Genomic DNA, 18139 nt, shown 5'->3' on the forward strand with positions numbered 1-18139 from the left:
GGACTTGTGGAAGACCAGTGACTTGTAGGACCTTTGATCCCAGTGCTTGGGGTCCTGTTCATTTTGATCATTCAGCCGTCAGCAGATGCTGTTGGAGCAGCCAGTGTGTGTGAGGGATAGTTGGCAGGCACAAAACACGACAGTCCTCAACCAGACAAAGACAAAGAAATACATGTGGACATAGATGATGCTAGAGTTTGATGGTTATGTGAAGTGAAAGGTGGGGAATGTATAAGTCCAGTTTTATTCAAGCACACTGGGTGCTTCCAGGAATGGAGAATTCTGTGGCAAGAAAGTAGGACCCTGGCCTTTGAGCCAGTCATAGCTAGAAAAGTCTCTGTGCTAACCAAGGATGCCAGTAGACATTGTCACAAACATTGGGGTGTATGAGGTGGTCACAGACAGGAGAGGACCCTAGCTTACACTTACAAGAGTTGAGAAAGCCTTTGATATGAAAGCCTTCCTCAGTGCTTCAATACAAATAAATGTAGCGTCTCCATCAGGGATGCCCACAGTGAGCGAAGGAGAGACATCGCTGAGCGTCAGCCCGGCTCTAGCTGGGATGTGTTTTGTTTTTATTTTTCTTATCTGTAAAGACTGAAAAAAGGTACTGAATTTATGAGTCGTGATTTTTTATTAGGCAATGCATATCCTCAAACTTCCTACTCCTAAAAGTTCTCTTTACTCTGTGCTCCTTAAAAATGAAAAACAAGCTGTAAAATGTGTTGTAGTGCCAGTCTTGGAAATGTAATCTAGACCATACTCAAAAATAGTGAAATTGCCACAGGAAAATGTCTGCAGTAGTTCTTTCTTGCTTCATACTTGTTATTTGTGTTATCTGTTCATCTGTCTGTCTGTCTATCAATATCTATCTGTCCATCTAGCTAATCATCTACCTATCTCTGTCTATCCATTTGTCATTCTACTAACTATCCATAATCTATCATCTCCCCCTCTCTAGCTATCACCTATCTGTCTGTCTGTTTGTCTACCTATCCATCCATCTATCATCTATCTATCTATCTATCTATCTATCTATCAGTCATCTGTCTATTATCTATCTTTGTGACACTTGATTTCACTTGTCTGGGAATCAGTATGTCCTATTATTTGCCAGTTGGCAACTTAGAAAAGAAGCATTTAATTGGGGGCTTGTTCACAGTTTCAAAGAATGAGTCCATAACCATCTTGATGTGGAGTGTGGCAGCAGCAGGCAGGCAGGCATGGTGCTGAAGCAATAGCTGAGAATTTACATCCTAGTCCACAGGCAGCAAAGAGAGAGGAGAGAGAGAGAGAGAGACAGAGAGAGAGAGAGAGAGAGAGAGAGAGAGAGAGAGAGAGAGAGACAGAGAGACAGAGAGACAGAGAGAGACAGAGACAGAGAGAGGAGCCTGGAACTCCCATGGGCTTTTCACACCTCAAAACCTATCCTTAGTGACACACCTCCTAATCCTTCCACAAACAGCTCCACCAACTAGGAACCAGGTATTCAAATGTAAGAACCTAGAGGGGCCATTCTCATAAATACTACACAGTTTGAATCTGAAATGTTCCCTGCAGTTTGAGGCCTTGAATATGCGCCCCCCCCCCCCAGCTTGTAGCACTAGTTTGAAGGCTGTTGGGCCTTTGAGAGGTGGTGGGCCTTGGCTGGTAGAAGTAGGTGCCTTTGAAACCCTTATGTCTCATTCTGACCTGTTCTCTGTTCTTTGTGAACAGTGGGAGAGAGCCATTCATCCATCCCCACCACCACAGACTGAATCCTTCTGAAACTATGAGACAGAAGGAACCCTCCTCTCCCTCCTTTAAGTTGTTTCTGTCAGCAAGAACACAGCAGTACACAGTTAACTGAAATACCCACCACCTTTAAGAATATGGATACAGTAGAGCAGAATGTAAAACAGGGACAGTTCCTTCATTTTTATCCTGTGACAGGTGGAGTTGGCACCCTGACTGTGTCTTCAGAGAATATAGCACACTCTGTGCATATACACAGCCTGTACTGGCAATACCTGCAGTTCTGGGTCTCCGTTGTTGTGTCAGGATAGAAGGGTAGGGGACATTTATACTCCCTGAAGCAGTCCTGTTGTGTGAAATGGCCCTAGAGAGATATGAGCAAGTGTGTTCACCTCAGATAGGGCAATAATGACGGACCAAAAAAGTGGTTTTACTTAGCTCTAGTTGGGTGAGTCAGTGGGTTTTTGGGGGTGACTCAAAGTCAGATGCATCAGAGAAACCCTACCTTGACATGGGTAATGGTGCACTCATGAGAGCTCTATCCCTAGAGCTCCCTGAACAGCTTGCAGAAGGCCCCCCTTGAGTGAACATGTATCCCCAGCAATGGTCCACTGCTGATTTGACCTTGGGGAGGGACCTTAGGAGTTTAGTAGCTTGCTGAGCCGTGCTGGGTGTCTCATCAGCTACTTGAGTCTGGTAAGCCTCCCTCCTCTCTCAGAAGGGAGTGATCCAACTTGAAGGAAAAGTTGGAATACGGATATCCAAGGAGTGATGGGAGGTGATGGGTTAAGAGCAGCTCTCCAGCTCTGTTCTGTGAAGCAGAACTCTAAGTTTCATGGTTGTCACTGACTGTCAGCATAACATCACAAAGCCAAGGCACCGGTGTTCATCTTGATAACTATCTTGATAATGAACCCTGTAATGGCCTCCACCCTTTCTAAAGCTCCCCCTTTTGTATTTCTGTCACTCTCTTGCATTTACTACTGGCAATCAAACCCTTTGTCTCAGGACCTGCTTTCATGATTGCTCATGTGAAGAGCCCTCAGAGCAGAGTAGCGCTTACTGGGGCGTTACCTCACTCTTATTTTTAAAACATGCTGGAGTTTCAAGGTTCTTATGAATAGAAGTTGGTGGTAGACGTGTAAGGAAAAAGGAAGGACTAGTTAGTGTATCTGATGGCTTGATGTGTCTATTAAGAGGTTTTTGTCACTTGAGAGTTCTTGATGGGTACACCTTTATCAAACTCCCTCTTCCCCGAACTCAGAGGACCATAAGAGCTATAAGGAGTGCACAATTTCAACAAAACAGTGCTTTCTGGGTGCAGTGGGCCAGCTGCACATATAAACTCACAGCAGTTGAGACAATGTATACAATGTCTGTGTAAACTTAAGCCAGACAAAAATCCCAGCCTGGACAGAGGAAGTTGGCACAAAGTCCCACCTCTAGCTGAGGATCATTGGTAACTGACAGTTGCCAGGAATGGGGAAATTTTTTTTTCTAACGATATGTTCCCTAGTAGGTTGACTACATACCCAAGAGTATGTGGGCCACACAAATCAGACTCAATGGGTTTTAAAATGTGAGGGCAAAAACTTGGATAGGTCTGGGGGTAATGGTAGGTCTGGGATGGTGGTAGGTCTGGGATGGTGGTAGGTCTGGGGTAGTGGTAGGTCTGGGTGGTGATAGATATGGGTGGCAGTATATCTAGGGTAGTGGTAGGCCTAGGGTGGTGGTAGGTCTAGAAGGGTAGTGGGTCTGGGGTGGTGGTAGGTCTGGGTGGTGGTAGGTCTAGGGTGGTGGTAGGTCTGGGTGGTGGTAGGTCTGGGTGGTGGTAGAGGAGGAAGAGTAAATATGATCAAAATACACTATATGAAATTATTACAGAATTAAAAATATTTTTAAAAAGAAATAGTATAATATCTCCTCTCAGCAAAAAGCCCTTGTCCACAACATTTTCATATTATTTAATGTATTAAGTAGTTCTGTTTTAAAAGCTATTTGCCATTAACTCTCGTATCCTGTTCAAAGACTAAAGTTACAGCCATTCCTCTACTGATATTGATTTGTACTGGGAAAATAGCAAAGAGTGATCATTTTATTCTTTGGTTTGTAGGATTTACCTGTTTAGAACTTTGCACAAAAGTCAGGGTCCTGGCACTTGAGTCTAAAGATTTTTACTTTTCTTTTCTCCATGATAGGGAGGGTTCTCAGTGTCACTGCTGGTTCTTCTGTAGGTTTATCATGAGGTTGACAAGGGTTTTACACTTGCTTACTGTGCGCTCGGAAGGAAGAAGCTTCACCTTTTCCACATTTGTGTCCCCAACACACAGCACGGTGTCCGCCACACGGAGAGCAGTCTGTAGACAGTGAGGTAACGGAGGTGTGAAATGTCCTACCTTAAGGTCTCTCTGCTAGTGACACTCTGGGACCTTGCAAGGCCCTGGAGTCTGCTGTCAGCAGCCCGTGCCTCAGCTCTGTCTGCTGTCCTTGCTTTACACCATAATGTCACTGGAGCCCCTGGCAGTCTAAGAATCCTGCTGCAAGCTTGTGACGAAAGGAGTGTCCACTCCTCAAAGGAGTGGAGACCAAGATTAAATTGTTAAAAAGCAAAAGTCAGCTCATGTTTCCATCATGCGATGATGACCCGGTAAGGGATTTTGTCTTTTTATCTAACCGAGGGCATGAAATACACTGGTTTTTAACTTGTCAAAGGAAGAAAAGCATCAGCAATAAAATTATGTCTATTTGATTTTTCCCCATTCTGGAATTTTCCCTCCAGATTTAAGTATCATTGACATTTTGATTTTTCATTAAAAAAAAAATCAGTGTACCAGCTAAAATCATCTCTGCCCTTGTTTATACCTCTACACTTACTTAAGTTATATGTCATCTTAAAGGAGATGAGATATTATTAAAGCAGGAGATTAATACTATTGTTATACTCCTACTAAGTAGAAAAGCAATACTGTGGCCTTAAACTTCCTTTAGAAGAGTTTAAGTTTCAAGAAAAAAGAAGAAAGTGAGTTAAGCCTCTGCTGGCTCAGTTCTCAGCACCTCAGAAGTAAATGGTAACAGGTAGCTCTCAGCAGTTGTGGAGGGATGGGGAGCAGCAGCACCACTGATACTGCTGAACACTGGCTTCAACAAGAGGAAAGCCCTACCCACCACATATGTAAGTTTTTCATGTGGCGCAGCCCCACATTGAAATCTCAGTTTAGCACAGCTAATTTAGCAGAATGCGCACCACTCACCAGTGTCTGACTTAGGAGAGACTGTGAGGGGTTTGGGTGGAGGGGGCTGTCTGTCTGTGTTTGTCACCTGGCGAAGGCTGGATTCACAGCCCAGGGAACTGCTTCAATGTAAGGAAGCTGTCTCGAGATGCAGGGTATGTGCAGCCATGATGGTGCGCGCAACCAGAGGAAGCAAAGGGAGGTCCTTCTATTTAAGAAAGACATATAAAAAATGCCTTAAAGTATTTAAGAAGGCTATCTTAAAACTCTTCTTTGCTAAACACTTAAATGCTAAATTTTAAATATGTAAACAAACCCCCAAACTTCTTGCTTAGTTAAGTTTATAACCTATTTCCTGTGATTTTGTCCTAATACAGTGCCTTCCTAGTTCCTAGATGCCAGAAGACTTCAGATACTCTATTCTAACATCAAAGCATTTGTGGTGGTTTGAATATGCTTGGCCCATAGGGAGTGGAACTGTTAGGAGGTGTGGCCTTGTTGAATTAGGTGTGGCCTTATTGGAGGTGTGTCACTGTGGGGGTGGGCTTTGAGACCCTCCTCCTAGCTGCCCGTTGTTCCTGGCTTCCTTTGGATGAAGATATAGAACTCTCAGCTCCTCTAGCCCCGTGCCTGCCTGGATGCTGCCATGCTTTCCGCCATGATGTTAATGGACTGAACCACTCAACCTGTAAGCTAACCTCAATTAAATGGTGTCTTTTACAAGAGCTGCTTTGGTCATAGTGTCTCTTCACAGCAATGAAAACCCTAACTGAGATAGAATCCATTTCAATTCAAGGCTTAAAAGCATATATTTATACTGCATCTATGCACACATATCTTTATGGTTTAGTATCTGCCTTCCCCATCTCCCACATGGAAGGAACCAGGGCTACACAGTGCTCATGTGCTGGCACAGTTGGTGAGCGTTTACCGCTGTGTGCAGGTGGATGTTGGCTGGTAACTCACAAAGGAAGCAGTCCTTAGTTCTGAGTTTGCTGGAAAGTTTGTTGGATTGCATCCGCTGTCCTGCAGGCCTCTCTTGAGACATTGGAGTTTAGGTGAGGCTCACACAGGAGCCTGGATAGTCTAGAGCTCTCTGGGGTACATGTGTTTACATACGACTTGAAGGCCCTTTTATAGCTGGGCACAGAGGCAGGGTTCTGCACTTTGTTCTGTCTTAGAAAGAGTGCACAGACCTGCTCTGAGCTCTCCTGTACGCCTTGGAATTCCAAATGTGGCTTCCTCCCTGGGCCTGGCTTCCAGCATCTCAGCTGCTTCCAAAGACTCCAGAAGTCCTCCATTTCCCTTTTCATTCCTGACCCTGTCCCATCTCCCTGGTCTTTCTTTTCTGAGGGTGGAGACGCTCACCCACTGGCCAAGAGTTCCTCCAGATTCTTGTGTTCTAGGCTTGTCTCATCTCCTGGACACCCGGGGGCCAGAGATCTGAGTTCAGTTTTTGTAGTGGCTCTCTCTTGGACATGAAGAGTGTCTGCATCGGGCTGAACAGGGAGATTGCAGAAGAATACACAGATAATTAGGGGAGGGGTAATGCATGATTAGTCTCTCAAATATGCCATAGATCTGCCTCATTTATACAAACAGTAGGCTGATTTTTAAGGGAAATGAATTGGTGACAGTTATCCCAAATTAAAAAAAAAAATCCCTTGTGTATATATAACACATTTTTTGCATCCACTCTTCTGTTGAGGGATACCTGGGTTCTTTCCAGCTTCTGGCAATTATAAATAGGGCTGCTATGAACATAGTGGAACATGTATCCTTATTACATGCTGGGGAATCTTCCGGGTATATGCCCAGGAGTGGTATAGCAGGATCTTCTGGAAGTGAGGTGCCCAGCTTTCGGAGGAACCGCCAGACTGATTTCCAGAGTGGTTGTACCAATTTGCAACCCCACCAGCAGTGGAGGAATGTTCCTCTTTCTCCACATCCTCGCCAACATCTGCTGTCTCCTGAATTTTTAATCTTAGCCATTCTGACTGGTGTAAGGTGAAATCTCAGGGTTGTTTTGATTTGCATTTCCCTAATGACTAATGAAGTTGAGCATTTTTTTAAGATGCTTCTCCGCCATCCAAAGTTCTTCAGGTGAAAATTCTTTGTTTAACTCTGTACTCCATTTTTTAATAGGGTTATTTGGTTTTCTGTAGTCTAACTTCTTGAGTTCTTTATATATATTGGATATTAGCCCTCTATCTGATGTAGGGTTGGTGAAGATCTTTTCCCAATTTGTTGGTTGGCGATTTGCTCTTTTGATGGTGTCCTTTGCCTTACAGAAACTTTGTAATTTTATGAGGTCCCATTTGTCAATTCTTGATCTTAGAGCATAAGCTATTGGTGTTCTGTTCAGGAACTTTCCCCCTGTACCGATGTCCTCAAGGGTCTTCCCCAATTTCTTTTCTATTAGCTTCAGAGTGTCTGGCTTTATGTGGAGGTCCTTGATCCATTTAGAAATAATGAATTCTTAGGCAAATGGATGGAACTGGAGAACATCATACTAAGTGAGGTAACCCAGACTCAAAAGATGAATCATGGTATGCACTCACTAATAAGTGGATATTAACCTAGAAAACTGGAATACCCAAAACATAATCCACACATCAAATGAGGTACAAGAAGAGTGGAGGAGTGGCCCCTGGTTCTGGAAAGACTCAGTGAAGCAGTATTCGGCAAAACCAGAACGGGGAAGTGGGAAGGGGTGGGTGGGAAAACAGGGGGAGGGAAGGGGGCTGATGGGACTTTCGGGAAGTGGGAGTCTAGAAAAGGGGAAATCATTTCAAATGTAAATAAAAAATTTATCGAGTTAAAAAAAAGTAAAAAAGAAAAAAGAAAAAAGAATCCCTTTCCAAAGTTTGTCAGTTTACTACAAACTCTGGAAAACAACATGCCACTCAGGCAGGAGAAGAGGGGGTTTGCAAAAAAAAAAAAAGCTGCGTCTTCAGGGACAGCTTTCCTTTCTGCTGTCATAGTTTCCCCCAGACAGTCAAGGCTTTGATAAAATAAGTATCTGTCATGCTATAGAGGAAGGGGTGACGGGCTGAAAGCCACCGAGTGTGTTATAAGCTGTCCTTGCCTTGGCAAGGCTGTCTTCAGAGGCTATAGTCCATGCCACCAGAGCTCCTACTTTTGGTCCAGTAATGTGCTTTTAGGCAAGCAAGGCAGTGTGTGTCTGTGTCCCCTTCAGACACTCTAACATACACCAACTATCTGAATAGTCCCAGCTTCATTGGATAAGCTGTGGGAATAGTCAGTCTTACCATTTATCACTGGGTGGTCAGACAGGGACTGAGCACAACACTGGAAAATTTCATACTGTACTGTGTAGTAGCTGATGCTTGCCTGGAAAATAAGCATGTTCGAGCTTTTTATAGCACACGTTCCTTCACAGCAAGAGAAGCAGTGCAAGTCTGAGTAAGGCTTTTATGCGATTACGCTTAACCACTGTGACTTTTACAGCTGCATGCCAGCCGGAGCATGGTAAATTACCAAAAGCACTATGAAGATGTCATTAAACTGCCTGCTGCTGTACCCCCTTCAGAGGTTAGAGAAGAAAACGTGTCTTTATATGCCATTCTTTTTTTTAATTTTGGGCATATTAACAGTCTGAGGGTATCACTTATGAAAACAGGCCTGTCCCTGCTCCCCCCTTAAAAAATTCTCAATAAAATAGTTTTTCTCCAGATTGTTACCCACCATGCATTTCTGTAGAATCTACTTCCTTCTCAAGGAAGGAGTCTAACAGGCTCTTTAGCATCCAATGAAGCCAATGTGAGCATGCTTGTTAGGGATGAGAACTAAATGTTTATAAATGATTTTTAAAATTACAACACATTGAAAGACTCCTGTAAGTAGAGCATAGAGCCCAAAGCCGGTACGGGTCTTGGAAAGTGCCCCACGCCTGCCACCATCTATGTGTGCTTTGTGGGAGCTGACAGTCCCTCTAGGCCCTCATTTGGAGATGAGATGAGCTTAAAATCATGGACTATGGAACACCTTTAAAATGAACATGCTACAATGCTTGCATTGTAAGAAGATTGTATTCTCAATGATGTTGGTCTTAGAAGGGTTTCATTCTTAGAGTTTGGAAAAGAAACAAGTGACTGTGTGTGTGTGTGTGCGTGCCTGTGAGTGTGCACGTACATGTGTGTTTGTGTTGGTCCAGGAGAGAAGTCAAGTTTAATCTCCTAATACCAGAGGGTGAGGGCATTTTCTCATTTTCATATTTATGCTTTCAACTTGCAGGGCAGAATGTCTGATTCCTTTGAGATATGATTTCTCACTGGATTTAGAATTTACCGATTAGCTAGACTGGCTGGCTAGTGAGCCCCTGTGGATCCTTTGTCCACCATACTCAGATTATCCCCAACATTTAAGGATCCAAACTCAGTTCTTCATGTCTGTGCAGCTGATACTAAACTGTCTCCTACACACCCCTAATTTCTGAAGCTACTGCAAACATTTAAACCATAGATTGCTACCCGAGAGCACAGGCTAGTGTGCTGACTGTGCTCTCAAAGGTCCCACGCCTCAAGTCTGACTGAACCTCAAGTCTGACTGAGTAGCCAGGTTTAACATTACCGGAGGCGACTTCTGCTCTTTCAGTTATTCAGCTGGAGAGAAAGGTTTGTCCTAGTGAATGAAAGGCTTGTAGCACACATTTTAAAGAGTGGTCAGAGCCTCCCTGTTTAGTATAGTTGAGGTTGGTAGCTAGTTGTATGGAATAAACAATTAGTAAATTGGAAGGACCTTCATTGAGAGAGAAAAAACATTTAGCATCTCCAACTTTATTATATCTTGTCAAAATCTAAAATCCTTTGGATAGATTCCCCTTCATCTTTTTTATAGAGAACACACACACACACACACACACACACACGCACACACACATACACACACACACACTTTTCCAGGTTTATCTTCTACTAAGATACTTAGAAATCTTGAGTTTACAGTAAAGTTTTACAAGCTTACCCTGTTAAGACAGGAAGAGTATTTTTGCCGCTCCTCATTGTCAGCTTTTTTGGTAAGCCTTTGGTTTATTTTTTTCTAGCAAGGGTAAACTGATAGTCATCTTCCATCAGCTTACATCATATATAAATTCATAATGGTGGACACAATGGCACAAACAGATCTGGGACTAGATCCAGTGACTTGGGTAAGCATGTCTCCCAAGCAGAAGGCCAGGAGAGCATGGGCACAGCAGAGAGTCTGCAGCCTGCGCACTCCATATGGCCAGGACGGAGTGAACACCTGTGAGACATGACTGGACTCTGCCTGCAGTCTAGGATGCTATACAGGCTTTAATTAAAGAGTCTCTACTAAGATGCCAATGCAGTGACTCTTAACAGTTTTTGCAAAGTGTTTTCTAGCAGGAGTCCCACAGAACTTGTCTTAATGAGCAGCCAGGACCCCTGGCAATCAGAGGCATGTGTCTGCACAGTGTAATTGGTGTGCTAAAGTGCTGTCCCCAGGCGATCCAGTTTACAGTGTGGCACTATAATTGGTTTGCTCATCAGACTTTTTTTTTTTTCCTTGGATGGGGAGAAGTAGTGATTTGGTCCATTCTTCATGAGGCTATCACACTTTTTTAAATTAATGATTTAGAGAGTTAATGAGCTCCTCCATTTATCCATGACAGATATTCTAACTATCTCTATCAATTCAATGTTTTCAGTTAAAACTTTTGTCTTCTTAAATCCTGCCAGCAACAGCATGGCATGCCAAGGACAGTTAGGAGAGAGGAGAAAGATATTGTGCATATGGACTGACATTCAATTGATAGGTTTGGGACCATTTTAGAGCAGAGGGAGGGAGAGCTAGCGAATGAGAGAGAGAGAGAGAGAGAGACAGAGAGACAGAGACACAGAGAGACAGAGAGACAGAGACACAGACAGAGGCAGAGAGACAGAGACACAGACAGAGACAGACAGACACAGATACAGACTCCGTACTCTACAGAGTGAGATGCAGAACTTGAGTGGATGAAGGAGGAGGCCATACAAGACAGGCAGAACTAGAAAAGTCGTGATGAGTGTAGATGGGCAGGGCAGACAAAATGGATCACACGGAGCTGGAAACAGGTACTGTGAAAGAAACCGAATGTCTTATAGGATGGAGGGGAGCACCCTGCTGTAGTGCTCCAGGCTCCATGTCTCCCCTATAATTCATAGAGGGCACAGCACAGCGTGGTGTTCAGAGGCTGTGGAACACCATAGTACTGGGAGGGTCAGGAAGGAGCCCAGGGACTCAGAACCATAGCAGGCAGAACTAGACCCTGGAGCAGCTGAATACCTGGGCATGGCGAGGGGTTCTGAACCACTTATTTACACCATGAAACAGATTTCTCGACTCTTGATGTCTTTCTTTCTTCTTTTCTTTCTTTTCTTTTCTTTTTTCCTTTTTTTTTTTTATCACAGAAAGGTACTGAAGGAAATCTCTGTTGGAGAATTAAATCCAAATGAAACTGTGCAGGCCAGTGCTGAAGCTCAGCTCCTCTCCAAGCTAAACCATCCGACCATTGTCAGATTCCACGCAAGCTTTGTGGAGCAGGGTACTTTTTGTATTATCACGGAATACTGTGAGGTGAGACTCTCCTCTCTCAGAAATATTTGTAAAAAGCTGTTGCATGATAAAAATTTTATATACAGAGACATCTTAAAAGTCCTGTTATGAAACAGCAAGTTGAATTCTAAAGGCCTGGGGTCTCATGTCTTGTAGCTAAGAGTAATCTTCTTTAACTGACAAAACTCATTCCTAATGATTATTTCTTTCCTTTTGGCAAATCAGTCAGAGTGAATATATTTTAAGAAGTAATGTCTGTAAGGGAGTGCATATATGGGGGACCATCTATGCCCAAACCTCCTATGATAACATAATGAATGCTTAGACATCTGTCTAGACTCTTAATCTAGGTACAGTGGAGGCAAAGTCTCTCCTACTTAGTGGCTGTGAATTATGGCTTCAAGTACGTGCAGTTTTCTCGGTTACTCTCTGTTCACTCGAAGTAATAGCTTTGTGCTTTACTGAGCCGGAAAGAAGCATGAAGCTTAGAAAGCTGAGAGAGAAGATGGACAACAGGAAACTGTGGTCTGGATCTGTGTCTCCTCAGCTCAGAGGTTAGGCATAGGGTGGGTGAGCAGAATCTCTATATTAGGCAGAGTATAATAGAAGATGACATGATTAAGGTTATGCCTAGGTGATCTGGGAGCTAGGCTACCCAAACACTTCTTAGAGGGGTTAGAAGCTGTGAGAGTGAAAATCCAGAGAAATTATGTTGGAAAGAAAGAAGTTTTTTTTTTTTTTTTTTTGAGCAGAAAGCATGCTTGTTTGGCTAAGAGAGTTTGGACAGCCAGATGGGAGCTGAGGGTGCCATATGATAGGGAGGCAGGAGGGAGAGTAGACATTGTTCCCAGAACACCATCGCAGGGGCTGGAGAGGTGGCGGGGGGTTAAAAGAGCACTGTCCGCTCTCCCAGAGATTCTAAGTTCAATTCCCAGCAACCACATGTTGGCTCACAACCATCTGTAATGAGATCTGGTACCCTCTTTTGGCCTTCAGGCATATGTGCAGGCAGAACTCTGTATACATACCAAACAAACAAACAAACAAACAAACAAATCTAGAAAGAAAGAAAGAAAGAAAGAAAGAAAAAGAAAGAGAGAGAAAAACCACCATTACAGCTTAAAATATTTGCTGTTCCCACTAAGAAACCGCTAGTCAAATTCATCCAAATGAACGTGGAGTATTCTAAACTTGACCTTGTTTCTTTAAATCACTCTCTTGGGTTGCTCCTTCTCTTGGAGGAGAGGGAGGGAGAGACAGAGAGGCAGAGATTCAGACAGACAGGCAGGCAGGCAAGCAGACAGACAAACACACAGACACAGACAGACAGATGGACAGACAGACAGACACACACACACTCACGTATGAGAGAGGGGGAGGGGGAGGGTTGGTAGTGATGAAAACCAGTTGCTTAGATATGAAACTTCTTTACCTAATGGGTTATTAGAAAACTCAGTAAGATGATTGGGGTGGGCACATTCCAAGCCACTTTAGACAATGTGTCTCCAGTTCATGCAAAGCTTCAGCTATTTGGATATGTAGCTACGCTCTAATCTACCTGTTATCATTTAATACTTTTTCTTCTTTAGCTCATTTATTTGATAAGCCTTTGCTTCTAAAAAATAATTGACAGTTACTGCATATGATGATTTATTTTCCCCCACTGATGATTTTGGCTCACTTATTTATTTATAAAATGTTGATATATTGTCTTATGCAATTCATACTGCTCCTAAATTCACAGTGTAGCCAGAACTCCTGATCTCCCGCCTCCATCTCCCAAGAGCTGATAAGATTGCAGGTGTTGGCTTCCACACCTGGGACACATTCTTAAAGATGCTTTCCTCATCTTAAAACATCCTAGATGGAGGTTGGCATCGCTCAGTAGGGGGCGCCAGGAAAATGAACTGGCCTGTACCCCGCCTTCCGCTGCCACCCTCTCTACTTCCTATGGCCTTGGTCTTTGAAGTTCAGTTAGTGAAATTAAGGAAACTTAGTTTTAATTGATTTAAAATGAAGTGGCAGTGCAGCGAGTGGCTGTCTGGACTGCAGGCATGGGCATCACGCTCTAGCTTTCTCTTCCTGGGTTCATTTTTGTTTTTTGTTTTTTGTTTTTTGTTTTTTGTTTTTTTTTTTAATTTTGCTGTAATTTTGAGCTTCCTGGCCATTTGCAAGACTAAGACAGAGGTCTTCTCCATCTCCTTCCCATAGACTTTGCAGGTTTATTGCTAGCCACACCCCACATTTCCTTTGCTATTTCCTTTGGCCATTTCTGTACACTCTATCCAGCTTTTTTTCTGAACATCTTAAGAATAAACCTGTTGTGGTTTGCGTCTTGAACTCCATGAATGTCTCTCGGAGGCCTTCCTGACACAGAAGCTTAGATGCCAGCTTATTTACTGGAAAGTGGTGGAAACTCTAGAAAGTGGGGCCTTAGGACTTTGGCATCATTGCTTTGAGGGTGGCATCTGGATGCTGGCCTCCTCCCTCTGTCCTCCCCCTGCTGCCCACCCTCCCAGGGTATGAGGAACTTCTCTCAGCCATGTGCTTCCCAGCAAAACGATCTGCCTCACCACAGCCCCAAAAGCAATAGAGGCAGCTGACTACTGACAGGAATCTCTGAAACCGTGAGTTAAAATGAATTTTTCCTGCTTTTTTTCCCCCTTTTTTTTCTTTTTTTTTTTCTTTCCCGCTTTTAAGTCGATTTTCTCAGCGATTTGTCACAAGGACAGAAAGCTAACACCAAGCTCCAGATCAAACACTCCCTTGTCCCAAACAACTGCTGTATCCTCTAAGACCAAGGACCCTCTCTTTCCTAACCACAGTGAAGTGATAAAAAGTCAGGAAGTTAGCACCAAAACCATGGGAATATGTAGGCCACTGATTCTCAAGCGGAATCTGACATCTGCAGCTTGGTAACTTGGTAGAAATGCAGAGTCCTGGCCTGAAGCCCAGCCGCGCTGAATCAGATGTTGTGGGAGTGAGGTCCAGCCATCTGTGTTTTGACAAGCTTACCAGGTGAGTCTGAACCAAGCTGAAGTTTGAGAACCACCCATCTAATTCACAATCTCTGGTCAAATTTGCTCATTTGTTCAAATTATGTCCTGAGAAAGGGCATTTCTATAAAAATGGCTTTTGTCAGGCAGGATCCAGTGCGGGATCATCCGCCTTAATTTTTAAATGATGGTTTCCATAGACCAAGTGGCTCTCCTGGGAGGGGGTGTTGCCATGGTGATGGTTGCCAGCTGCACTGCACAGCTGCTGGCCTTCCAGGGTCTATGGGTCCTGAGCTGTCAGACTGCCTCTTCCCAGGCTCCTGAGAAATGATGTGTGCGCATTGCTCTGTCCTTGTTAACAGAGATGTTTCTCATCTTCAGATGCAAATTCACTCTTAACTCACTCGGGTCTGATGCTATCCTTTCCTTACTAGGGTAAAATTACTGATATAGGAAATACATGTAACCAACCTGTGATCTCCTGAGAAAGTTGTCACCACTGCAGTAGCTCGTCCTTTCATCTCCATGTTCCCCTTTGGGAATTTACTTTGGGACCTTTGTTGTCTGTAATATATTCATGCATCCCTGATATGTCTCTGTCTGCTGCTCAACCCACTGGGCATCTCAGATTATGTGTGAAAAGTGAGTAACTAGGGGCTGAGGAGATGGCTCACTTGGTAAAGAGGCTGCTACAGGAGAATCACAGTCTGCACCCCCAGAACCCATGTCAAAATCTAGGTATGGTGCATGGGGAGATGGGGACAGGTGGATACAGTGGAGACCCAAAGCTGGCCCGTCTAGTTAATCAGTGAACTCTGGTCTCAGTGACAGCCTCTGTCTCAAAACATGAGGTGGGATGATAAAGGACAAATACCTGGTACATATACACTATAGTGGCTTTTCCTGGTTGTCACCTTGACTCTATCTGGAATGAACTACAATCCAGAATTGGAGGGGTCTCCTGTGATCCAGATCTTGAGGCTGGAAGACACAAGTTTCTGACCTTGATCTTGGCATGGAGATCTTGAGGTATAGCAGCCATGAAAATCTTAGGCCCAAGCAAGGTAGTACTTACCTCTAATCCAAGGAGGCTGAGGCAAGGAGATCTCTGAGTTCATGGTCAGCCTGAGACAAAGCAAGTCCGAGATCCAGGTGTGGTGGCACAGACCTTTAATCTGGGCCACACCTTCTGCTGAAGACTTACATCATAAGGACATTAGAAGAAGGAAGATTCACTCTTCTTTGACGCTTGCACTAACTTGCCAGCACATCTGTTGGAACCTACTTCTGCAGAAGATCAGTTGAAACAACTTAGCCTCATGGGACTGAGCAACTACTAGATTCTTGGACTTCCAATTTACAACTGACCATTGTTGGGGAGTTGGACTACAGACTGTAAGTCATCATAATAAATTCCCTCAATATAGAAAGACATTCTATATGTTCTGTGACTCTAGAGAACCCTGACTAATACACACATGTATGGACACACACATGTACATATGTACCCACATACATGTAAATATATACACACTATATATGCACATAATAAATACATAAACAAAGAATCCACCAATTGGTATTGTAGCACTATAATCCCAGGATGAAGAAAGCAAAGACAGGAAGATCACAAGTTCAAGATCACAAGCCAGTCTGAGCTGCAGGACAAGGTGTTGTCTGATAGTTCCAAAGCTACTGAAGCAGCAGAGCGTTTCAGCAGTGGGTGTCTCCTGTACTCCACACAAGGAAGAGTGTGTACCCTCTATGCCCTCTCTGTCCTTCCTCCACAGTCCCATCTGTCTCATCTTTGCTCAGGCCAACTTATTCTAATGCTTTTTCTTCCTCGCCCCACACCTTCAGGTTCTACCCAGATTCCTGGCCCCTCACTGTTCCCTCTTCTCTCCCAATCAAAAGGCTTACTCTTATTAGGAAGGCTGTCCTCTCCCATGTATAGTGGAAATGCAATGAAACATCGGGAAGTCACCGGGAGGAAGTCATTCCTGCCCCCATGTCCCTAGCTGCTGAAACATTTTTATTTTGCACGAAAGTTAACATAACATCATATGCATTGCTTCAGATTCCAATGTGCAAGCAACTTCCTCATTCATTTTTTTCAATCACATCTTAGGTTGAACTATAAAGCTAGCATCCAAGATATTTCTTTTTGAAACATTTCTATTAGCTTGTATTAGTCCTACAACACTGCGGGTTTCATTCTCAGAAACACTTAGAATGGACTCTTTCCCCTTTCCCACCAGTTCCCTTCAGCTGTCAAAGGTGCTGCTCCTTAGCTGATTCTCACCCATCTTCTCTGAACTCCCACCTCATGCCGTCAGACACTGATAATAGAAGAACGCTGATGCATTCACCTGGCACATCCGTCACATGAATTTGTCCTACTGTAGGAGCACATCTGTCTGTCCTGCACCAGAGACCTGTGCAGTGCTGCCTTCAGGTCTTCCATGTGAATGAGGACAAGTGTCCCAGAAATCTGGGCATTCTGCTAATAGATGCGGTGGGGTTTGTGTCTGTAAAGCTCTAAGGGAGAGGGGCAGTGGTGGGGAGCATGCATGCTCAGAAAGAGCTGCACCAGTCGCACTGTTTTGTTCTTGTTTGGCGACAGGAACGGCTACAATGTCTACATCAGCGTAGTGGTAGAATTCCAGCCCCCGGCTGCACATTGAGCTCACCTGGAGAACTTTCAAAACTGCCTGAGCCTGAGATCCACCTCTGGAAATCTTACTTATTTGACCAGGGCATTGCAACAGGATTTTGAAAATTCTCAGTGTTTTTAATGGGCAGCCAGGGTTAGCGCTGGGGTTGGGGGTGAGGAGGATGTTTATTGTCAAAATAGAAGAGGTGGGGGGAAAAAGGTCAATGTTTAAGGAACTCATGAGCCAGGGTGTGGCTCAGACCTGGGAGCAGGGGAGTCTGGGCCAGCCTGTGGGTGTAGCTGATGACCAGGCTTCCTGTGTCATAAAGATCAGCCACTTCCTCCTCCTCATTCCCTGAGCAGCTGCTTCTATCCTGCTCCCCACATCTCTGTGGAAAGAAAAATATGGGCCACATCTTTATGAAAAGAAAAATATGGTCCCTAACCCCTGTGAGCTTCCTGTCGCCTTGGCAACTCCAGTTCTCGCGGCTTATGGATAAACTGGTGTTTTGTATTATTTATCGGCTTTTTCTGAGCTTGCCACGAGCCACTCCTGAGCCTCGCCTCTGTGTCAGTGTAGTTCTCAGATATAGTTGGGGGTAATGAGGATCGTTTGCTGTGTTTTTCCATTGCCGGGGACTGAGCCCAAGACCTTAACACATGCAGGGAGGCGCTCTACTCCTGAGCAAAATCCTCGGTCGAATGCCCACTTCCTTCAATGAATTTGTCTGGCAAGTTAAATGAGACATTTCTATCAGTGGCTAAAATAGATTGTGTCACAAGAAGGATGGTTATGAATAGTTTGGGACTGTGGGAACTCTGGAGGGGCCAGCTTATTATATTTGAACTCAAAATGTGGGAAGGAATCTGTCAAGTAGAGTTGGGACATTAAAGTTAAAGGAAAATGACGCAGAGATAGAAAAGTGGGAGACGTGATTTAGGAACCAAAT

At 44.0% G+C, this 18139-nt stretch overlaps 1 protein-coding gene across 1 annotated transcript in view; it reads left to right on the plus strand.

Moving 5' to 3' along the window:
- The window catches only part of Nek11 (NIMA related kinase 11), a 246892-nt gene that overhangs the window by 41830 nt on the left and 186923 nt on the right, over positions 1 to 18139 (plus strand). The window contains exon 3 of the mRNA XM_052187461.1: positions 11396 to 11561. Within this exon, the coding sequence (XP_052043421.1) occupies positions 11396 to 11561 (166 nt within the window). The remainder of the gene's footprint in view (positions 1 to 11395; positions 11562 to 18139) is intronic.

This window comes from Apodemus sylvaticus, chromosome 7, assembly GCF_947179515.1.
Source record: "Apodemus sylvaticus chromosome 7, mApoSyl1.1, whole genome shotgun sequence".
Classification (NCBI taxonomy): Eukaryota; Metazoa; Chordata; class Mammalia; order Rodentia; family Muridae; genus Apodemus; species Apodemus sylvaticus.